The sequence below is a fragment of the Borostomias antarcticus genome (genome assembly GCF_949987555.1).
Source record: "Borostomias antarcticus genome assembly, chromosome: 24".
Taxonomy (NCBI): Eukaryota; Metazoa; Chordata; class Actinopteri; order Stomiiformes; family Stomiidae; genus Borostomias; species Borostomias antarcticus.
Window position 1 is genome coordinate 2,532,186 of NC_140257.1, and position 24,095 is coordinate 2,556,280.

Genomic DNA, 24,095 nt, shown 5'->3' on the forward strand with positions numbered 1-24,095 from the left:
CAACTGGGGCATTTTACAGGACACTTGCCACTGGCAAGAAAACACAAAGGCATCAGAAGAAAGATCACAAGAGGTGTGGTAGAATATTTATTTTATTCTCATATACTTTTATGAAATAATATACAAAGCAATGCCTCCCCTCCACTCCACAAAAACCTCAATTCCTCCCCTATATCTGCTGCTAACTGTTTACATTGATGAATTGACACAGCCCCTCTCCGTCACTGAACCAGGAGGGGCGCTGACTAGTCTACAGGCAGCCGGTCCACTAGCCTGACGGCGCTGCTCGCGGCTGGGCTCACTCAGTCCTCTACAGGGAAACAGAACTAGTCCACCAGGCCTGGTTGGGCTCACTCAGTCCTCTACAGAGAAACAGAACTAGTCCACCAGGCCTGGTTGGGCTCACTCAGTCCTCTACAGAGAAACAGAACGTGGTCCACCAGGCCTGGTTTGGCTCACTCAGTCCTCTACAGGGAAACAGAACGTGGTCCACCAGGCCTGGTTGGGCTCACTCAGTCCTCTACAGGGAAACAGGACGTGGTCCACCAGGCCTGGTTGGGCTCACTCAGTCCTCTACAGGGAAACAGAACGTGGTCCACCAGGCCTGGTTGGGCTCACTCAGTCCTCTACAGGGAAACAGAACGTGGTCCACCAGGCCTGGTTGGGCTCACTCAGTCCTCTACAGAGAAACAGGATGTGGGCTCACTCAGTCCTCTACAGAGAAACAGGACGTGGTCCACCAGGCCTGCCCATCAGAGACTACACTCCAAAAAAAAAAACAAAAAAAAAACAAAAAAAAAACAAAAAAAAAAAACAGGAGTGGCATATAGAACCATCGGTAAGCATCCTCTGAAAAACCTCCCAGACAGAAACTTGACAGGTAGGAAAGGTTCCAGTCCAGACAGAACACTTCAGGTTCTTACGGTGCCATTTGGAAACCTAACCGGTTCTTTCTGTCCCGAAATGGGTTTCATCGTGAGCCTTTATTTCAGAGGGCTCCACTGACGGTACAGATGGTTCTGCATTCACTCTTTTGTTCTAAGAGTGTAGCAGAGCTATGGTTCTGACGTTACAGATGGTTCTACATTCACTCTTTTGTTCTAAGAGTGTAGCAGAGCTATGGTTCTGTGGCCGTGGAAGAGAAAGAAAAGCACTTCTATGTGAACATTTCCATATAAAAAGTACATCATTTCATCATGAACCCTATAAAAAGTTAGCAAACGTCGACTACAGAGTTCGTTAGAGACTAGTGCTACTGCAGCAGCCTCGGCTGCCGCAGTCCGGAGAGAAAAGGTGAGTTCATCATCAAAAAAGAATAAGCGAATAAGTCTCCATCTTCACAAGGACGCAATCAATGTGCAATAATAATTTAAGTTTACACGACTGTGTTGAAACTGACAACCCTTTACAATATTTCTCACAGCAGCCTCTGGAGAGACCGCCAGAGAAGGAATGAAATACTCACCGACTTTAAGACAGTAACAAAAAAATATTGACCACAAACTTAGAAGACAAAAGCAAAGTAGCAGAGGAGCAAAAACGATGAAGCGTGTGAAGTGTCCTTGTGACCTGTGTCCTTGTGACCTGTGTCCTGTAGATCTTCCAGATATTTAGCTCGTCTCTCATGCAGAGTCAGCACCTTCGGGACTATTCCATTGGTTCCATCGTCTCCTGACAACCTTAATTAGAGCCGTGTTGCTTCGCTGCATGAAGGAAGTCTGTATGGTTGGCTTTTGGGCCACAGAATACAATGGACCAGTGACGAGGCAGCTTGGGCTGGACCAATCACTCGCTAAGCTCAGACTGGGAGAGCTAGGGGAGAGATCTCTCCAGTCCTGGGGTCGGACGTCACTGCTGCTTGCTCCCAGACACAAATCTTGGGTTAATGTCATCCTCAACTGGTAAATTCTCAACTCCTATGTGAGGAGATTCATTTAACAGTCTCTGGGGGGGGGGGAACTCCAGAAAGATCAGGCGCTTTCAGGCGGAGTTTGACAGGAATCCATTCATCTGGGGTTTCGAGATTCTTGAATCCACTTTGGTCACTCTTGACACGTCAAATGAAGATGTCAACTGGCCAAACTAAACCCGCCTTCCTGACAAGCAGAGGCACAAGCGACGGGACAGGAGAAACCAAGAGAACGCCTCTTTAACCGTTCCCAACCCCTCCAGAACAACGAGCCCTGTCCAGCAGTCAGGCAGGTCGTCGTTTGACTCAGAGGATCAGAGGACTAAGCAGAGGTAGAGTTCTCCTCCGGGTGAGGGAGAGAACGAGAGAGAGAGAACGAGAGAGAGAGAGAGAGAGCGACAGAGGGAGAGATGAGAGAGTAGCAGTGTCTCTCTTTTCCCGGGGTCCACTAGGTATGGCTGCACACGTACAGCCCGGCCAACCTCCATCCGGAACGTTCTTCCAGACTGCTGCTTCAGTTTTCACGGAACAATTTACAACATGGACACGCCTAGTACAGAGCTCTATACTGGGGGAGGGGGCTGGGGCTGGAGGTGGAGCTGGAGTGGTGGTGGGCGTGGCTGTGGGGGTAAGGCCCCCCCCCCGAGCAGACCCAGACCGGCGCTCCGCCCTTCCCCTGACCCCTCCGCTCCGGACCGGGCCAGGGAGGGAGAGCCGGGGCCTGGGCTCTGAGGGACGCGCAGCCTGTTGCCGGCAGCCTAAAGGGGTGTCTCTGTCTGTCTGTGTGTGTGTGTGTGTGTGTGTGTGTGTGTGTGTGTGTGTGTGTGTGTGTGTGTGTGTGTCCCAGCCCAGACAGGCTCTCTCCTCAGGACTGTCCTCAGACTCTCACACCATGTAGGAGTTCTGGTTCTTCAGCTTGTCCAGCTCCTTGCTCTGCTGCCTCAGGAACAGGATCCTGGGAGGAGGGGGAGGAAATCATGCTTGTGTTCTTGTGCCTGGGAATCAAATATAGATATATATACACATATACAGGTCTGTGTGTGTGTGTGTGTGTGTGTGGGTGCGTGTGTGTGAGAGAGTGTGTGTGTGTCCGTGTGAGAGTGTTTGTGTGCGCGCGTGAGAGTGTGTGTGTGTGTGTGTGAGAGAGTGTGTGTGTGTGTGCGTGCGTGTCTGTGTGTGTGTGTGTGTGTGTGCGAGAGTGTGTGTGTGTGTGTGTGTGTGTGTGTGTGTGTGAGAGAGTGTGTGTGTGCGTGCGTGTGTCTGTGTGTGTGTGCGAGAGTGTGTGAGTGTGTGTGTGTGTGCGCTGCCCTCACCTCTGTTCCCTGAGCGTGGCCTGGATCTCACACACCCTGACGAGGGAGCGCAGGTTCTTCAGCTCGGTGCAGATCTCGGACATGTACAGGCTGCCCATGTTGTGGGCGTCCTCGCGCAGGCGCGACGCCTGGGGGGAGAGGGGAGGTCAACAGGATCCCTTCTACTCGCCTACAACAGAGTCACACATGCTAACTACAACCCTACAACCAGAATGGGCCCTAAGAAATGGACGACGACGACGAGAGGAAATCCTCGTCTCAAAAAACGTCCCTCGTCATCTGTGGTAGTCCCACCTGTTTCTCCATGTGCTCGGCTGGCCAGCCCTGGACGTGCCGGATCAGGGTCTCATCGAAGTAGGCCGCCAGGGTGGGGGTGAAGGAGCCCTGGCCGGGGGTCTGGCCTGACGAGGAGCCGCCAGCCCCGGGGGGGTTAGGAAGGCCTCCAGCTGCGCCGCTGCCCCCCGACACGTGGTTTGGTCCTGGGGAGGAACTGCTGGGGGGCGGGGACAGAGACCAGGGGGGGGGGGGGGTCAGTCAGGATTACGCAACATTCAGGAGGCACAGGGTCACTTCAAAATGCTGCCGTTTTCATTTGCGACGACGACGTATGCATATGTACGTCCGCATGTGTGCACTTCCTATTTACTACAATTTGATGTCATGGTGCTCTGGTCTGTGTGAACGAGGAAGTGTTGAACCAGGAAGTGTACCTCCGGGGGTGCTGCAGAATCCGGGGGTCCTCTGGCCTCTTCTCTACCGGGGGCTGGGAGGACAGAGCTGCTCCGGCCTTCGCTGACGAGGCGTTGGCCTGAGACAGGGGAGAGCAAAACCTCCGTCACACAACACGTCCCGCTCGGCAACGCAGGCGACAGACTAGTGTGAAGTTCTGATGGAGGCCATCTCTAGTAGTCGTGTTACAGGCATGATATTTCCCTTCACTAACAGACTCAAAACCCTCCCAATAACACATAAAGACGAGGGCTATCGCCAGATACGTCTTGACCCACATTGCCACTGTTCTCCATAAACAAGTTGCAAGCAGAGAAATAGGCAAAATCCTTGGACCTCATCAAAATTAACCCCAAATTGATTTGTATTATTTGGTGTCTTGATGATGATGGTGGAGAGTTCTAACACTGGACAGACGGTGCAGATACAGAAAAAAGATTCCGTAGAATTTGAATTTTGAAAACAACGCATAGGCCTACCTATTTAAGAAAACGATGCCGACATGGTATTATTGTTTTATCATTTCACTATTTGACCTACATGCCCCAGCCTACATCATGGATTTACTGGTCAAAACCTCCAGCTCGCAGGGACTCGGGTCGGACGACCAAATGTGTCTGAGACCTCCACGGTCCAACACAGTTAGGCTGGGAGATCGCGCCTTTGCTGTGTTGGCTCCGAAACTGTGGAACAAGCTCCCCATTCACATCAAGTCTGCTCCCACTGTAGGGACCTTTAAAGGATTATTAAAAACCCATTTGTTCACCATAACGACTCCTAGGTTCACTTGCTGTTGTGTTGTGTGAGAGTTGTGTGTGTGAGTTTTTCCCCCCACACTGTGTGTTTGAGTGCTAGACTGTCCTTGTGTTCTGTCCTCCCTTTTTGTGCAATCTTTCCTCTCCCTTTCGTTCTGCCCTCGGGCTGCGCTCCGGGCCAGTGTAACGACTGGATGGGCTGCGCTCCGGGCCAGTGTAACAACTGGATAGGCTGCGCTCCGGGCCAGTGTAACAACTGGATGGGGAGCGCATTACAAATGCAGTACCTATACCTATAAAAACATCCATAGAGCATCGACAGCGCTCTAGTGTGCTCACGCGTTTGGCAAAGACAAGGGGATACGACATGAGACAGGCCACTTGTGGGTATAAAATGGGTGGGCTGATTCTAGTTGCCATTTTCTTATTCCTATATACGTTGTGGCACCCTCTTTGCCATGGGTGGACACAAGGCTGCCACCAGGACGCACACCTCTCCTGCGGCTGCGCCCCGATGGTCCACGGAGACGCACAGACCCCGCTCCCTGGTTCAGCACCCTGGACAGTGTGGCCAGGTCATGGCCCTTCCAGGAGTTCAGCACCCTGGACAGTGTGGCCAGGTCACGGCCCTTCCAGGAGTTCAGCACCCTGGACAGTGTGGCCAGGTCACGGCCCTTCCAGGCGTTCAGCACCCTGGACAGTGTGGCCAGGTCACGGCCCTTCCAGGAGTTCAGCACCCTGGACAGTGTGGCCAGGTCACGGCCCTTCCAGGAGTTCAGCACCCTGGACAGTGTGGCCAGGTCACGGCCCTTCCAGGCGTTCAGCACCCTGGACAGTGTGGCCAGGTCACAGCCCTTCCAGGCGTTCAGCACCCTGGACAGTGTGGCCAGGTCACGGCCCTTCCAGGCGTTCAGCACCCTGGACAGTGTGGCCAGGTCACAGCCCTTCCAGGCGTTCAGCACCCTGGACAGTGTGGCGAGGTCACGGCCCTTCCAGGCGTTCAGCACCCTGGACAGTGTGGCCAGGTCACGGCCCTTCCAGGCGTTCAGCACCCTGGACAGCACAGCCAGGTCTTGGCTGGCATATACAGGCCATTCAAGGTCGTTACCTCAACCCTGGGGCCCAGCTGGGACAGTGCAGAGACAGGACAGTGAAAGAAGATAAAAGCATAGCCAGCCAGCCACTTCTGAGCATCCATCAATGCCTCACAGTCTACCTCATGGACAGCAGCAGCTGAGCTCAGCCTCCTGTCTCATGTCTGCACAGTTGAGTTGAGGCCACCAGACTAACAGTCAGTCCCATAATAGTATTATATTAGTACAGTATTAAGATACTCCAGGCTGGATCGGGGCCAGGCAGAGAACCAGGGTTCTTGGGCCTAGTCAGTCATCCAGCCTAGAATCAGAATCAGAATCGAAGACCTTTGCTGGATGGAGGAGTAAAGAAGGGAGAGAACCAGGGCTCCGAGACCGAGTCAGGCTGGAAGCCCGCTCGGGCAACCTGGCTGGATGGGGCAGAAGCCAGAGAACCAGGCCTCCAGGATGGATGGAGGAGTGGGCAGAAAAAAACAGGGCTCCAGGCTGCTCCAGGGCTCCAGGCTGGATGTGGGAGAAAGGGGAGAACACATCACCTCCAGGATGGATCAAGGGCCAGGTATAGAACCAGGGCCGCAGGGCGAAGTCTGCCTGGATGGAGAAGGGAATGAACCAGGGTTCCGGGGCCAAGTCATTCATCCAGCCTGGATGGTGGAGAAGCCAGAGAATTAGGCCCAGCCAGAAAGCCAGACTAGATGGGGGAGCAGGCAGAGATCCAGGCCTCCAGGGCTTCCAGCCCATCTCAGCCCCAGAAGCTCGGGGTTAGGGGAACCAGGCTGGATCGAGAGTCAGGCAGAGAACCAGGGCTCCAGGGCTAGGTCAGGCTGGGAGCCCGCAGAGGGAACCAGACTGCATAGGGGAGAAAGCTAGCTTCCAGGCCTCCAGGCCGGATGGAGGAGCAGGCAGAGAACAGTTAGGGGAACCAGGCTTCGGGGCTAGGTCAGGCTGGAAGCCTGAACAGGGAACCAGGCTGAAGGGAGGGGGGGGGGGCAGGCCCCCAGCTGAATGGAGGTGGAGGGAGAGACCCAGGGGCACCAGGCTGGATGGAGGAGAAGGGAGGGGACACTAGCCTCGTGAGACCATCCTGATCTAGTGAGCTCAGATTCAGTTTCTCTCTGCAGATCAGTCTGGCCTCCCCCCCCCCCCCCCCATCTCCAACGATTATTGTGGCCGGGAGTACTTGCCTTGACAGACTAACTCCTTCAGCCAATCATCATAATAAAACTTTTGCCAAATCCAGTCGGAAGAACAACAAAAACGTCTTTTCCTCCGAGAAACTCCGTGCATAGCCTACTCTTGGGCTGAATTCCAATTCACCCCTTGGCCCTACCCCTTACCCCCAACACTTAATTTTGCGTGTTCAAGTTTAGGGGTAGGGTCATCCCGATCCTCGAGGGTGTCAAGTGTAGGGGTAAGGACGTTTTCAGAGCTAGCAAGCCATCAAGATGACTGGGCGGTCAGCGCTCATGATACACTGCCGACAACAGCCTTATCTCGGCAAATGGTTTAGAAATCTGCTGCTGGCTCTAATGTCTATGTCATGGTCCGTTTTTGGTGGGCTAACATTAGGCGGACAATCGGTCTCAGAGCAAAAGCAGCACAAATGCGGACTAGTATTTTCTTTGTTAATAAAGATTCAAAAACGATGATAACCAACGTTTAATAACGTTTCAATAATAGACCTTTTCTTTATAACAAGCATAGCCTAACAAAAAATCACTATTGGCATGCTGTTATGTTTTAGCCAACAACATTAATTTAAGGCTGATTTGTGCATGACCGTCCCGCATTTTGACATATTTCCATGTCACATTTGCCCCCTTTGATAGTAGGCTATATGAGTGACACTCAAAATGTAACTAGTCCACCAAGGAAGTTGCTGCACTTGTTACCACTCCATGCAGACCGGCAAATTAGACTAGAGGACCTACTGATGACGTCGGCCTAGAAGGGGTGTCCCATTTCATAGTGGAAGATTTCAACCCACTAACGCATGACACTGTTCTGTTCCTAGGGGCAAGGGGTAGGGGTACAAGTGAGAAATGGGATTCGGCCTTGTTCTTATTTAATTGTTGTTATTGAGTATTTCTGCAATACAGCACTTATGGCTGTGTTTATACCACTAACGTTAAAGTTACTGCTCGTTGTTTCGGGAGACTGTTTTGCTATGGGAACCACTCAGGGGCTACGTTCTACTGGGGTGCAAAACAGCAGTCAAATCACCCCTGACTGGGCCGGTCAAAACAAGAATAATCATTTGAGAATAATGCTTTGAGATAGAGGTAAGTCCAGACTGTTCTGTGGAGGCAAACTGAAAGTGAGCTTGCGAGATCAGGATGGTCTCACGAGGTTAAGGGAACACAGCCTTGAGGGCTCCAAGCTGGATGGAGAAGGGAAAGGTACAAGCCTCCAGGCTGGATCGAGGGCCAGGCAGAGAACCAGGGCTCCGGGGCTGAGACAATCATCCAACCTGGATCTAAGAACTTAGCTGGATGGAGGAGAGGGGGGAAAACATGGCCTCCAGGCTGAAACAGGGCTCCTGGCTGGAAGGGGAAGAACCCAGTACATCCAGGCTGGATCGAGGGCCAGACATACACTCACCGGCTACTTTATTAGGGACACCTTGCTAGTACCGGGTTAGACCTGAACTGCCTTAATTCTTCGTGGCATAGATTCAACAAGGTGTTGGAAACATTCCTCAGAGATTCTGGTTCATATTGACATGAAAGCATCACTGCAGATTTGTCGGCTGCACATCCACGATGCAAATCTCTCGTTCCACCACATCCCAAAGGAGCTCTGTTGAGTTGAGATCTGGTGACCATTGGAGTACAATGAACTCATTATCATGTTGAAAACCAGTTTGAGATGATTTGAGCTTTGTGACACGGTGCATGATCCTGTTGGAAGTAGCCATCAGAAGATGGGTACACTGTGGACATGAAGAGACGGACATGGTCAGCAACAATACTCAGGTAGGCTGTGGCGTTTAAATAAAGCTCAATTGGTACAAAGGGGCCCAAAGTGTGCCAAGAAAATATCCTCCACACCATTACACCACCACCACCAGCCTGAACCGTTGATACAAGGCAGGATGGATCCATGCTTTCATGTTGTTTACGCCATTCCGACTCTACCATCTGAATGTCGCAGCTGAAATCGAGACTCATCAGACCAGGCAAGTTTTTTCCAATCTTCTATTGTACAATTTTGGTGAGCCTGTGTGAATTGAAGCCTCAGTTTCCTGTTCTTAGCTGACAGGAGTGGCACCCGGTGAGGTCTTCTGCTGCTGCAGCCCATCTGCTTCAAGGTTTGACGTGTTGTGCGTTCAGAGATGGTATTCTGCATACCTTGGTTGTAAAGAGTGGTTATTTGAGTTACTGTTGCCTTTCTATCGTCTCAAACCAGTCTGCCCATTCTCCTGACATCAACAAGGCATTTTCGTCCACACATCTGCCGTTCACTGGATATTTTCTCTTTTTCGGACCATTCTCTGTAACCCCTAGAGATGGTTGTGCGTGAAAATCCTAGTAGGTCAGGAGTTCCTGAAATACTACAGGACGTCTGGCCCCAACAACCATGCCATGTTCAAAGTCACTTAATCCCCTTCTTCGCCATTCTGATCCTCAGTTGGAACTTCAGCAAGTCATCTTCACCATGTCTACATGCCTAAATGCAATGAGTTGCTGCCATGTGATTGGCTGATTAGCTATTTGTGTTAACAAGCAATTGAACAGGTGCACCTAATAAAGTACCATGTGAGTGTAGAACCATTCATTCATCCAGTCTGAATGAAGAACCTGGCTGGATGGTAGAGAAGCCAGAGGACCGGGGCTCCAGGCCCAGCCAGGGAACCAGGCTGGATGGGGGAGAAGCCAGAGGACTGGGGCTCCAGGCCCAGCCAGGGAACCAGGCTGAATGGGGGAGAAGCCAGAGGACCGGGGCTCCAGGCCCAGCCAGGGAACCAGGCAGGATGGGGGAGAAGCGAGAGAACTAGGCCTCCAGGCTGGATCCAGGCCTCCGGGGAGAGAAGCCAGAGAACCAGGCCCAGCCAGAGAGCCGGGTGTCCGGGGACAGCCAGAGTATCTTAATACGACTGCTCCTCCCCACCCTCCCACTCACGCTTGGATATACAGAACAATAAACATGCCGTTGGCTTTTCCAAGCCCCATAACACCCAAAATGCTCTATACGCAATCCTCAGGTTTCCACTCTAGGGGGTTCACATATTTAACGCACGATAATTACCACCAAACTACCAGTCTGCAATGGTTATCATGCCAATCTATGAACTAGAGACGTCTAGCAAGTCGAAAAACACAACTACAAATGAAACCTGTGTGTTAATTTACAGTTCTTGGCTCACAGACTAACTTGGGTGAGTCGACTTGTCAGGCAGGTCCGATATTGGGAGTTGCAAACAGATTTTACACCGTTGGAAAGCAAAATACACACCCATGCTGCGGATCACAGCCAATCAGTCAGCCAGTCAACCAGCCAGTCAGTCAGTCAGTCAGTCAACCAGCCAGTCAGTCAACCAGCCAGTCAGTCAACCAGCCAGTCAGTCAGTCAACCAGTCAGTAAACCAGCCAGTCAGTCAGTCAACCAGCCAGTCAGTCAGTCAACCAGCCAGTCAGTCAGTCAGCCAGCCAGTCAGTCAACCAGCCAGTCAGCCAGTCAACCAACCAGTCAGTCAGTCAACCAGCCAGTCAGTCAGCCAGTCAACCAGCCAGTCAGCCAGTCAACCAGCCAGTCAGTCAGCCAGTCAACCAGCCAGTCAGCCAGTCAACCAGCCAGTCAGCCAGTCAACCAGCCAGTCAGCCAGTCAACCAGCCAGCCAGTCAGTCAACCAGTCAGTCAGCCAGTCAACCAGCCAGTCAGCCAGTCAACCAGCCAGTCAGTCAGTCAGTCAGTCAGCCAACCAGTCAGTCAGTCAGTCAGCCAGCCAGTCAGTCAGTCAGTCAGTCAGTCAGTCAGCCAGTCAGTCAGTCAACCAGCCAGCCAGCCAGCCAGTCAACCAGCCAGCCAGCCAGCCAGCCAGCCAGCCAGTCACCCCATGTCTCTCCAGCCCCTCGGGGATCAGCCCAAACTGAACTGTGTGGAGCGCTCACCCTCGCCTGGGAGGAGGAGCCAGGGCTCATGCTCACCCGCGGCTGGGAGGAGGAGCCAGGGGTCATGCTCACCCTCGGCTGGGAGGAGGAGCCAGGGGTCATGCTCACCCGCGCCTGGGAGGAGGAGCCAGGGGTCATGCTCACCCGCGCCTGGGAGGAGGAGCCAGGGGTCATGCTCACCCGCGCCTGGGAGGAGGAGCCAGGGGTCATGCTCACCCGCGCCTGGGAGGAGGAGCCAGGGGTCATGCTGAGCAGGGGCTTGTGGGCCAGCAGGCTGGTCTGCGGCGTGCCGTTGCGTGGCGAGACGTACGGGCGGGGAGACGTGGCGTCCGAGGTCAGCGACAGGGGAGACTGGCTGGGCGGCTGGGCTGGGGGAGGGAGAGAGAGAGAGAGAGAGAGAGAGAGAGAGAGAGAGGTGGACACAGGGAGGAGTGAGACGGAGACGGAGGACGAGATACGCTCTTTCAACAGCACAGCCACTCTGAGACGGCCCACGCCTTCCACATCTCCAGCATTCAGAGAGCCAACGAGAACGCTACTGTGGGGATGTCTGCCCAACGCATCAACAGGGAATCTGAATAAAGCATAACAACAACAGCTACTTGGATAGATCTGGTGCAGACAGTACACAGGATGACTGGTGAGGAAACGACTTGTGGTGTCAGTTCTACCAGAGTCAACCGTTCTTCTGAGATGATCAACAATAGGCAGATCAGAGCATCATCAATAAGAGAGGAGAGGAGAGCGGGGGGAGGAGGGGGAGACGAAAAGAGACATGTGAGGAGAGGAGGAGAGACGTGGGGTGAGGAGGAGAGACGTGGGGATGAGTGAGGAGAAAGACCGGATAGAGAAAGAGAGAGAACGGAGGTAGGAGAGGTGTGAACGGAGAGGTGTGGCAGCAGGTCCATACCTTGGTTGGAGTGCTGGGCAGCTTGGGAAAGCAGAGCAGCCATGTTGAAAGCAGACGGTCCAGCAGTGAGGAGTTTATGAAGCATAGACTGCAGAGAAGCTTGGGTGACAGCAGCGGCCAGGACTGGAGGAGAGGGACACACACACCGCACACCACACACACACACACACACACACACCGCACACACACACCGCGCGCACACACACACACACACACACACAGAGAAAGCGAGAGAGAGAGAGAGAGAGAGAGTTTGGTTAGTGTCAGTGCTTTTCATGAGCAGCGTTATACAATGAAGCCACATCAGAGAAGTCACGTTACGTCCAAAAATGCATGATAGACAGGGAATATAATCAATGATCTAATCAGGTCGAAACTCAGCACTGACAACCTCATCCTCCCTTCTTCCCTATAGCAGATAACAGAGCCCCCATCGCCTCGCTGAGAAGATTAAAGGTCCACTCGAAACCAGAATGAAGGATTTCCTCACTTTCCTGAGGCCTGGGCTGCGTTCTGAATCGCATACTACCCTACTATATAGTATGCCAAAACAGGATGTAGTATGTCCCAATACATAGTATGCCACATGCAGTATGGCAAAAATACCAGGATGTCCTACTACATCCGGTCGTATTTTGCAGTATGCAAGCCAGCAGGCTTTTCTGGCTTTTCTGGCCCACAATCCTGTGCGCAGCGGAAATGTGCGTCACATGTGTGAGTCGTGACAGCTGTAGACGAATGTCGCGTTATGGACAGCGACGCAATGTTATGACAAGGTAGTATGTTCCAATTGGATGCCTACTGCTTGCAAAGTACATACTTTCTAAGGGCAGCTGTAGTAGGTACTGGTAGTAAGTATTAGAAGTATGCGATTCGGAACGCAGCCCTGGAATCCTTCGCTGTCTTTTCTAGTTGGTTTGGTTCTGGTCATGTGTTCTCTCTGATCTAAGATGAGGCCCTCTCACACAGGAAGTCAGTGATTTCGAGCACGCTAGATGAGTGATGTGTCTACTGCAAGGGAGGAGAGAGGTTTACACTCCCAGAGTAATGAACAGGTCCTTGAAACTTGTCGTGGGGCTTAAGGCTCAATAATGGGAAACATTAAATGTCTATCTGAGTACCTAGGACTGGAATGAGGAAGTGATTAGCGCTGATAAGATACTGTAAGGAAAAGCGATTACAAGAATTCCAATGTACCTGTACCCGTACTTGTTACAAATAAGCTTTCTATTCTATTTAAATTGGCATAATCCCTACGAGGGCAGAGCCAGACTGTAGAAGTAAGCCGCTGGTGTAAAAATGAAAACGCACTATATTTGCTTTCATCAATTTAAAGCAGTTTTTGGGGCAGATAGTACCTTCGTCGGGGCACAGCTATCTTCCTATGAGTCAGCATCTCTACCAACGTGTTCCGGGCGTGCGTGCGCCCGCCTCTGTCTGCTAGCGCTAGGGTTTCCATGGCGACCGCCTCTCTCTCTCTCTCTCTCTCACCCTCCTGGATCTTGGCCATGTCCATGCTGCCGTTGCTCATCTGCAGCGTGGCCTGCAGCGCCGGGAGCAGCTGGCGCAGGAGGGCGGGGTCCTGGAGGGCCGAGGGCGGGGCCTGGACCGCCGGGGACGCCTGGGCCGTGGAGGAGGAGGAGGAGGAGGTGGAGGGGGCGGGGCCAGGGGCCGGGTTCAGGCTCTGAGGAGCGGAGGATGAGGAGGACGACGACTGGGAAGGGCCGGAGTGGGAGGAAGGCTTGTCTCCTGAAGAGCTCTCTGTGGACAGGCAGAGAGAACAAGACTAGGCAAGAGACTCTTCCTAAACATCCAGCTGGTCTCTCAACACTTCCTAAACATCCAGCTGGTCTCTCAACACTTCCTAAACATCCAGCTGGTCTCTCAACACTTCCTAAACATCCAGCTGGTCTCTCAACACTTCCTAGACATCCAGCTGGTCTCTCAACACTTCCTAGACATCCAGCTGGTCTCTCAACACTTCCTAGACATCCAGCCTGGTCTCTCAACACTTCCCAAACATCCAGCTGGTCTCTCAACACTTCCTAAACATCCAGCTGTTCTCTCAACACTTCCTAAACATCCAGCTGGTCTCTCAACACTTCCTAAACATCCAGCTGGTCTCTCAACACTTCCTAGACATCCAGCTGGTCTCTCAACACTTCCTAGACATCTAGCTGGTCTCTCAACACTTCCTAAACATCCAGCTGGTCTCTCAACACTTTCTGAACATCCAGCTGGTCTCTCAACACTTCCTGGTCTCTCAACACTTCCTGGTCTCTCAACACTTCCTAAACATCCAGCTGGTCTCTCAACACTTCCTAAACATCCAGCTGGTCTCTCAACACTTCCTAAACATCCAGCTGGTCTCTCAACACTTCCTAAACATCCAGCCTGGTCTCAACACTTCCTAAACATCCAGCTGGTCTCTCAACACTTCCTAAACATCCAGCTGGTCTCTCAACACTTCCTAAACATCCAGCTGGTCTCTCAACACTTCCTAAACATCCAGCCTGGTCTCTCAACACTTCCTAAACATCCAGCTGGTCTCTCAACACTTCCTAAACATCCAGCCTGGTCTCTCAACACTTCCTAAACATCCAGCCTGGTCTCTCAACACTTCCTAAACATCCAGCTGGTCTCTCAACACTTCCTCAACATCCAGCTGGTCTCTCAACACTTCCTCAACATCCAGCTGGTCTCTCAACACTTCCTAAACATCCAGCTGGTCTCTCAACACTTCCTAAACATCCAGCTGGTCTCTCAACACTTCCTGGTCTCTCAACACTTCCTAAACATCCAGCTGGTCTCTCAACACTTCCTAAACATCCAGCCTGGTCTCTCAACACTTCCTAAACATCCAGCTGGTCTCTCAACACTTCCTAAACAACCAGCAACACTCAACACTTCCTAAACATCCAGCTGGTCTCTCAACACTTCCTAAACATCCAGCTGGTCTCTCAACACTTCCTAAACATCCAGCTGGTCTCTCAACACTTCCTAAACATCCAGCTGGTCTCTCAACACTTCCTAAACATCCAGCTGGTCTCTCAACACTTCCTAAACATCCAGCCTGGTCTCTCAACACTTCCTAAACATCCAGCTGGTCTCTAAACACTTCCTAAACATCCAGCTGGTCTCTCAACACTTCCTAAACCTCCAGCTGGTCTCTCAACACTTCCTCAACATCCAGCTGTTCTCTCAACACTTCCTAAACATCCAGCCTGGTCTCTCAACACTTCCTAAACATCCAGCTGGTCTCTCAACACTTCCTAAACATCCAGCTGGTCTCTCAACGCTTCCTAAACATCCAGCTGGTCTCTCAACACTTCCTAAACATCCAGCTGGTCTCTCAACACTTCCTAAACATCCAGCTGGTCTATCAACACTTCCTAGACATCCAGCTGGTCTCTCAACACTTCCTAAACATCCAGCTGGTCTCTCAACACTTCCTAAACATCCAGCTGCTCTCTCAACACTTCCTAAACACCCAGCTGGTCTCTCAACACTTCCTAAACATCCAGCTGGTCTCTCAACACTTCGTAAACATCCAGCTGGTCTCTCAACACTTCTTAAGCATCCAGCTGGTCTCTCAACACTTCCTAAACATCCAGCTGGTCTCTCAACACTTCCTAAACATCCAGCTGGTCTCTCAACACTTCCTAAACATCCAGCTGGTCTCTCAACACTTCCTAAACATCCAGCTGGTCTCTCAACACTTCCTGGTCTCTCAACACTTCCTAAACATCCAGCTGGTCTCTCAACACTTACTTGCTGTAGCTGCATCCTGCAAGGCCTCTCGTCTGTAGTCACGGTCCTTGGGGAAACTGTTGGACGCCATCTTGGTAGGGTCCTTCTGTCTCTGCTCTCTGGACAGGATTAAACACACACCCAGGTCAGCGTCCAAGTTGGACAGGATTAAACACACACCCAGGTCAGTGTCCAAGATGGACAGGATTAAACACACACCCAGGTCAGCATCCAAATTGGACAGGATTAAACACACACCCAGGTCAGTGTCCAAGTTGGACAGGATTAAACACACACCCAGGTCAGTGTCCAAATTGGACAGGATTAAACACACACCCAGGTCAGTGTCCAAGTTAGACAGGATTAAACACACACCCAGGTCAGCATCCAAGTTGGACAGGATTAAACACACACCCAGGTCAGCATCCAAATTGGACAGGATTAAACACACACCCAGGTCAGTGTCCAAGTTAGACAGGATTAAACACACACCCAGGTCAGCATCCAAGTTGGACAGGATTAAACACACACCCAGGTCAGCATCCAAGTTGGACAGGATTAAACACACACCCAGGTCAGCGTCCAAGTTGGACAGGATTAAACACACACCCAGGTCAGCATCCAAATTGGACAGGATTAAACACAATCCCTAGTCTAACATGACAGGACAAGGTCCTCTCCACAGCTGCTACCAACCCAGTCGTTTTACATTGGCCATTTAGTGAAAGGCAGGAAGGAGAGAGGGACTGAGTTTGCCCCCAGAGAGGGGAGAGCAGGGAGGAAGGAGAGAGGGACTGAGTTTGCCCCCAGAGAGGGGAGAGCAGGGAGGAAGGAGAGAGGGACTGAGTTTGCCCCCAGAGGGGGGAGAGCAGGAGGCCTACCTCTCCAGCAGGTCCTTGGGCTTCTCCCACTGAGACACCTCCGTTCTGCAGTTGTAGTAATACTTCTTCCCAGACGAGCTGATGTGCTCTGACCAGTCATCTGCTGGCTCATGAGGCTGAGGGAGGGAGAGGGGAGAGAGGGGAGAGAGAGGGGGGGAGAGAGGGGAGAGAGAGAGGGGGAGCAGGGGGAGCAGGGGAGAGAGACAGAGAGGGGGAGAGAGGGGAGAGAGGGGAGAGAGGGGAGAGACAGAGGGGGAGAGAGGGGAGAGAGAGAGGGGGAGCAGGGGGAGCAGGGGAGAGAGACAGAGAGGGGGAGAGAGGGGAGAGAGGGGAGAGAGGGGGAGAGACAGAGAGGGGGAGCAGGGGGAGAGACAGAGGGGGAGAGAGGGGAGAGACAGAGAGGGGGAGAGAGGGGAGAGACAGAGGGGGGGAGAGAGGGGAGAGACAGAGAGGGGGAGAGAGGGGAGAGACAGAGGGGGGGAGAGAGGGGAGAGACAGAGAGGGGGAGAGAGGGGAGAGACAGAGAGGGGGAGAGAGGGGAGAGACAGAGAGGGGGAGAGAGGGGAGAGACAGAGAGGGGGAGAGAGGGGAGAGAGGGGAGAGAGAGAGAGGGGGAGCAGGGGAGAGAGGGGAGAGAGGGGAGAGAGAGGGGGGAGCAGGGGAGAGAGGGGAGAGAGAGGGGGGAGCAGGGGAGAGACAGAGGGGGAGCAGGGGAGAGAGGGGAGAGAGAGGGGGGGAGAGAGGGGAGAGACAGAGAGGGGGAGCAGGGGGAGAGAGGGGAGAGAGAGGGGGGAGAGAGGGGAGAGACAGAGAGGGGGAGCAGGGGGAGAGAGGGGAGAGAGAGGGGGGAGCAGGGGAGAGACAGAGGGGGAGCAGGGGAGAGAGGGGGGAGAGAGGGGAGAGACAGAGAGGGGGAGCAGGGGAGAGAGGGGAGAGGAAGGGGGAAAGAGGGGAGAGACAGAGGGGGAGCAGGGGGAGAGAGAGAGGGGGAAAGGGGAGAGATGGAGAGAAAAACAAGAGAAAAAGGGAGAGAGAAGACAAGACATTCAAAATGTCAGTAGTTTAGGTCAGTAGTCTTACTCTAAGCATCTGTCCCACTTTTTTAGTAATTTGGGTCAGAATTCGAACCAGTGAGCAACATTACGGTTAATGGCCCGAAGTTCAAGCATTCGTGCGACCACGGGTGAATAGATGAAGATGATGATGATGATGTGGTAAGAGTCTTACCCTGTCTGAAGACTTGCTCTGATTGGAGTGTGAATCAGAGCTGGGATGGGAGCTGTTGTTGTGCGAGTTCTCCTGTGGGGAGTTGTTGGTCCCTGCAACCAATCACAACACAGCACTTTGTTTTTTTGTGACGTGGTCAGGAGACTGGATAGCAGGACGTATTGCAAGCTCCCAACGCTACTGAACACCTGCGCTACGGTGCACCTGCACACTTCAACCAACACCTCACAACACCCAAACAATTCAACACTGTGCACAACTGTATACTTGAATGTTATTTAATTGCACTGCCTACATCATGGACACTGACAGTCACCCATGATCGGAGGGAGTAAGTAGATTAGGATGATACTGATAAGACTTCTAGACTGCAGATGGTATAATAAATTGCCAGTTTGGGAGCCTTTAAATGTCTATCTGAGTACCTAGGACTGGAATGAGGATATCAGTGATTATCACTGATAAGATACTGTAAGGACCAGCGATGACAAGAACTCCAATAGGCTCTGTGCACCAGCTCCACTACTTCCTGAAAGTCACCTGGCATCTTTATTTCCTGTTCTATATGATTGGCTTAAGTGATTAATCAGGTGTGCGGCAGACCCAGAGCACACCTGATTAATCACTTAATCCAATCATATTGGACAGGAAATAAAGATGCCAAGTGACTTTCAGGAAGTAGTGAAGCTGGTGCACAGAGCCTATTCCTCTGTTCTATTCTAACTAGCCGGTACACTGATGGTGGAAAGGTCTCAAAGCATGAGGAAGTGACCATAAGTGACCATAAGTGACCATAAGCGACCGTCTAAAAGACTGGGTACCATGAGACCACCGAATCAGGGATCTTCACAAACGTATCCACTTTCTCCAGTGTCTAAGTCCACCTATGGACATGGAAATCTTGTGTTTCTATGTGAGGTATGAAGACAAGCTTCTGCCGGGACTCACCGCCATCTTTGACCCTGCTGAGCGTGTGTGATGTCTTAGCCTTGCCGTGTCCGGCGCCGTCGCTGCCGTGTCTGCTGACGGGACTCTCCTCCGAGCGCCGGAGCATCTTGTAGGGCGGAGCGGGGTCCGAGGACCCGTCTCGCAGCTTCTCATGACGGTGAAGGGTGGCAGACTGGCTCTTGGGTTGAGACTTATGGGTCTGTCCAAACAGAAAGTAAGATTAGTCAACAATGTCACATCTCAGAATACAACTGGTGGTTTAGATGAGTAGAAATCTGGCAGTATGGAGATTAAAGGAGATGTCTGGATGATTATTTCACAATGGAGGATTCTGTCACTATGAAACAGGAACTTGAATTCCAAACATTTGAGCATCAACACAAAAGAGGGCCTGTAAAGTTAGCTAGCTGGCTTCAATAACGGCTATTGACATTATACCTAGCTAGATTAGATACCCTAATAAATAATAATCCAGTAATAATAATACTCTTCCGAGTTGGGCCTGTCTGTCTTCACAGCTAGCCTGCTAACCCCCGGCTCAGCCTAGTCCCTGGAACTGAATCATTCATTTAGCTGTAAGTTACACAAAAACAAGTTGTACGTGAGGTATTCGTGTATAACAGTAGCCTACCGGCGATACTAACATGTTAAAACCAGGATTATTCGCTTTAAAAGGGATAAACCTGGTATTTCCGTTTGTATTTTATCACGGTAACTGGAACGTTCCAGCAGATAGCCGGAGCCCGGATTCAGCTAGCTCGCTTACACGGTTAGCTAGCGCTGCTAGGCAACAACTAACTAGACATACCGTTACCTGGTAGGATTGCGAGTCCCTTCGGTCGTTGCTCCTGAAATTATACAACAGTACTTATTAATCACACGGTACCACACATTTGTAACTATAAAAAAAAAGATATAATAGCCAAGCAAGATACCTACGTTAGCTAGCTAGCATGCTAATCACAAGAGAGCTAACGTAGCTAGCATGGCTAGGCTAGCCGTTAGCTCGGGTTAGCATAGCTAGCTAGCATGATGCTACGTGGCTCAGCCCAGCGTCTCAAGTGGGTTGTGGAGGGAAGCTTACCCATCGCTGAGTCTTGGTTGTTTCCTCGCATGCATCACCATCAAAGCCGTGTTGATGTGTGTGAGGGTGTGTGTGAGGGTGTGAGGGTGTGAGGGTGAACTGGGCTTTAGCTCGACGGGACAAGGCTGTCTCTGGTCTGAAGCTGGCTAGCTAGCTGCTTGGTCCGGACGATGGCTTTCTATGTTGAAAGCCCAAGTGGGATCATCGTGTATTGGTCTAAAGTGCAGGTTGTCGGGGTAGTGAGGCCGGGCTGGAGAGGCTCTGGAGGCTCTGGGGGACGTAGCACTGGGAACCCCGCCTCTACGTTCAGAACCAGCTACTTCCGGGATACACCCATGTTGAAAAGAGTCGCAAAGAGGAGGAGGATGGGAACAGGTGTGTCAATCATCCTGCATCAGCATCATCCTACAGCAGCATCATCCTACATCAGCATCATCCTGCATCAGCATCATCCTGCATCAGCATCATCCTACATCAGCATCATCCGCATCCTACATCAGCATCATCCTACATCAGCATCATCCTGCATCAGCATCATCCTACATCAGCATCCTCATCCTACATCAGCATCATCCTACATCAGCATCATCCTCATCCTACATCAGCATCATCCTACATCAGCATCATCCTGCATCAGCATCATCCTACATCAGCATCATCCTACATCAGCATCATCCCGCATCAGCATCATCCTACATCAGCATCATCCTACATCAGCATCCTCCGCATCCTCATCACTATCTGTCTGCTGTCCAACCCTGATTTCACTCTATGTCTAGAGAATGTTTTGTTTGGTTTCATTAAAGATATTGGCAGTAAAACCAAAGAATATAATATTATTAACCTAATAGTTCTTTTAGCAAAATTTCACATTCACAAATCCAAATTTACTAACTCTAAACCCCTGTTCAAAATTCTAGAAAATGAAACCAAACAATACATAAAGACTATTTTTTCCTCCAATAATAAGGCTACGAAGACAGTGAGTTTGTGCACCTCCTTTGATTTGTTTGTGTGAAAGGCTTGATATATGTACCCTGGCTCTTGTATTATTTTTTAATTTGTTTTATTTCATTCTTTGTATTGATTGATTGTTGCTAATTTGTACTGTTTTGTACCTTGATTAATAAAGATTTATAAAAATAAAAAAAACTCTGTCTGCTGTCCATCAGTATCAGACTGTGAGGGAATAGTCTCTATCCAGACTCAAATAGCCTATAATAATATAATAATATTATAATAATAATAATAATAATATAATATAATAATATAATAGTTCAATCGCTGCGCTCCGCATGCTACCTAATAGAGTCTGAGCCACTTCGCCGCTCAAGCTGGTGTTCTGAGGGCGTATCGACGGGTCAGAATTGAAAGAGTGACAGGTTGTTGCAGCAAATGAGAGACGCTTAGCCCAGGTTAGATGGGCGGGGCATATCTATGGGTGGGAGCGCCTGATAACGAAAGTCGTTACTGATTGGTGTTGCGGGGATTCCTGCGAAACCAATGAAGTGCCAGGATTTGAGCACCAGATTTTTGCATGAAGTGTCCCAGACCCATAGAGAGATCTGCAGCATGCAGTAACGTAGTTATGAAGTGTCCCAGACCCATAGAGAGATCTGCAGCATGCAGTAACGTAGTTATGAAGTGTCCCAGACCCATAGAGAGATCTGCAGCATGCAGTAACGTAGTTATGAAGTGTCCCAGACCCATAGAGAGATCTGCAGCGTGCAGTAACGTAGTTAGCGTAGCTGACGTAGTGGATCAGCAAAATAACTCTCATGGGTCTGGCGTTGAGGCTAGTGAGGGATTAGCTCTAAAACAAAACATTTAATGGTGACTAGGTGATGTGAATTTGACTACTACTGTCTCATACAGTATAGAAATAATTACTGGACAGGGTCCTACAGGGTCGTTTATTTGCCACATGGCAATTGCACACAACGCATCATGTGAGCGATAGGCGACGCACAGCACACAAACGCATGCATTCTCAGTGGTCGCCGGTGGAATTTATCCTGTGCATTTCTGCCATCCAAGCTGTCCTCCTCCAGGGACGGCCAGGAGCTGGGCAGCCATGGCCCCCGGGGATGTCCAAGCGCTCTGTCCAAGTCCTGGTCAGGGACATCTGTTCTTCTACATGTTTTTCATATTGGGGTTCTGTGTGGAGGGAACCCGAGTGTGAGCATGGGGAGAACATGCAAACCCGGGAGATAGCCCTCGTGGGAATCGAACCCACGACCTTCTTGCTGTGAGGCGACGGTGTAATGCACCAATGTTTGACTGTATTCACCCCAGGCAAAATAAGTGAGACTTAGAGTATGGATGAGATGTAGATTCATTCAGTCATTCTGATTCTCCCTCTATTCATTCATGATCATACTGGAGTCTGGATCTGGGATTTATCAACTTTTTTTTATTCTTTTCTTTTTTTAAAGATGTATTTATTTTTGTTCATACCGTTTAAATGACACAACAACAGTTACAACACCAGACACAGAAAAGTTTATCATAATTATTCTCATCAATTGGATTAAAGTGCATACATAATAAAATAAACCATAAAAACATATACACAAAAAACAACCAGGCCTATTTAATTTGTGCTATGTCACTATGTGCAATGGGAGGCCAAACTATGGAACAAGCTTGGTAGATATGATCATGACTGTATGGTGGTTGATGTTGATTGTACAGTATTATACATCAGGGTATGGAGTTGGAGCCTGCACTTTTTCCTAGTTGGGTCGAGGTCATGGTTATAGGTCTAGCGACCGTGCTAAGGTTAGCATTATGTATGTTATAGTGGAATACTATGGAGATTAAGTACTGTATTGAGATGATTGGGATCTGTTTAATTAAACAAAATTAAGTATCCATCCTTACTACTCTCAGATGAGTTACAGTGTGCTATTAAGTTATATTGTTGGCAGTTGAGTTGCATGGTACATGCAGGCACATAGGGATAGGGACCACAGCCTACTACCCTATGGAGAGTTACAGTCTATCATCTCTGGAATACCTATCTGAGCTCCAGGCTCTCCGAATCTGGGCTTCTAATGTTGAAGTGATGCCCTTTTCTACTTTCTCATGGTCTGTCAGCCTGTCTGTGGGTCTACAGCGTCTGTCTATCTGCCTGTCTGTCTATCTGCCTGTCTGTGGGTCTACAGTGTCTGTCTATCTGCCTGTCTGTGGGTCTACAGTGTCTGTCTATCTGCCTGTCTCTGGCTCTACAGTGTCTGTCTATCTGCCTGTCTGTGGGTCTACAGTGTGTCTATCTGCCTGTCTGTGGGTCTACAGCGTCTGTCTATCTGCCTGTCTGTGGGTCTACAGTGTCTGTCTATCTGCCTGTCTGTGGGTCTACAGTGTCTGTCTATCTGCCTGTCTGTGGGTCTACAGTGTCTGTCTATCTGCCTGTCTGTGGGTCTACAGTGTCTGTCTATCTGCCTGTCTGTGGGTCTACAGTGTCTGTCTATCTGCCTGTCTGTGGGTCTACAGCGTCTGTCTATCTGCCTGTCTGTGGCTCTACAGTGTCTGTCTATCTGCCTGTCTGTGGGTCTACAGTGTCTGTCTATCTGCCTGTCTGTGGCTCTACAGTGTCTGTCTATCTGCCTGTCTGTGGCTCTACAGTGTCTGTCTATCAGCCAGTCTGTGGGTCTTGTTCACTATCCTATCTAGTCCTTGCACTACGTTTACTGTTATGCACCAACAGACCAAAGCAAATTCCTCATATGTGTAAACCTACTTGGCAATTCATCTTATTCTTATTCAGGGCTCCTATTTGTAATGCTGTCAGAGTATTTAAGTGTTTAGGAGGATTGAGCAGTGTCTCGGTACAACAGCACTACCTGGGCAGGCTCTGACTCACATGGAACAAGTTATGCATTTGTAATCACATCCACAATGTGGATAGTAGATCATTGTTTAGACCCACTAGAAATAGAAGTAGTGATTACAGTTATCACACCTGACGTCTTGGTGGAGAATGCTAGTTGATGTAGATACTGTTACAGAATGGTTATGCTATTTCTATATGACAGGTCATGTAGTTAGAGGAGAAGACTCACTGGCAGGAATGTTGCTTCTTATCATGGGCTTCTTCCAGCCGCATCATGTTCATAATGGAGACGGAATCATGTCATCAAGATGGAATGTGGATTAAAAACTTTGAGAAACAAATTTACAGTATATTGTGTGCACAATCCCATTGTACATACATACACATGAACACATGAATATTTATACATTCGCTTACATTTTCATTTGTAAAAAATAAATGAGAGATTTTATTATTTTTTTGTTGATTATATGGATATAATTTGCATTACTCTACAGCCGCTGTTAAGCTTTTTGTATTTTTCTGTTTAACTGTGCATTGAAGCAGATG

The 24,095-nt window shown here is 50.4% G+C and overlaps 1 protein-coding gene across 3 annotated transcripts; it reads right to left on the bottom strand.

Annotated features, from left to right (window-relative positions):
- Positions 1 to 701: 701 nt before the first annotated feature.
- Positions 702 to 19,788, bottom strand: LOC311325301 (WW domain-containing adapter protein with coiled-coil-like). Of its 3 annotated transcripts, none has more exons than XM_084457973.1 (13): positions 19,712 to 19,788; positions 19,442 to 19,475; positions 18,628 to 18,826; positions 17,680 to 17,771; positions 16,453 to 16,568; positions 15,593 to 15,690; positions 13,313 to 13,582; positions 11,822 to 11,944; positions 11,128 to 11,279; positions 3,933 to 4,030; positions 3,517 to 3,715; positions 3,223 to 3,350; positions 702 to 2,864 (listed from the first exon to the last, which is right to left on the bottom strand). In XM_084457973.1, the coding sequence occupies exons 1-13, from the start codon at positions 19,750 to 19,752 to the stop codon at positions 2,795 to 2,797; spliced, it is 1,620 nt and encodes a 539-aa protein (XP_084314099.1). In that variant the 5' UTR covers positions 19,753 to 19,788; the 3' UTR covers positions 702 to 2,794. The 3 variants fall into 3 exon arrangements, with proteins under 3 accessions (XP_084314099.1, XP_084314098.1, XP_084314097.1); XM_084457972.1 differs by having other exon boundaries at positions 3,517 to 3,712; positions 11,020 to 11,279; XM_084457971.1 differs by having other exon boundaries at positions 11,020 to 11,279.
- Positions 19,789 to 24,095: the final 4,307 nt, after the last annotated feature.

Bases quoted from the DNA above. Each gene is read 5' to 3' on its own strand.
- LOC311325301 (XM_084457971.1), bottom strand. From the start codon at position 19,752: ATGGTGATGCATGCGAGGAAACAACCAAGACTCAGCGATGG. The intron at 4,031-11,019 runs GTGAGCATGACC...CCCCTGTCTCAG, and splicing joins GCTCCTCCTCCCAGGCGCGG to GCCAACGCCTCGTCAGCGAA. The intron at 3,351-3,516 runs GTGGGACTACCA...CTCTCCCCCCAG, and splicing joins CCGAGCACATGGAGAAACAG to GCGTCGCGCCTGCGCGAGGA.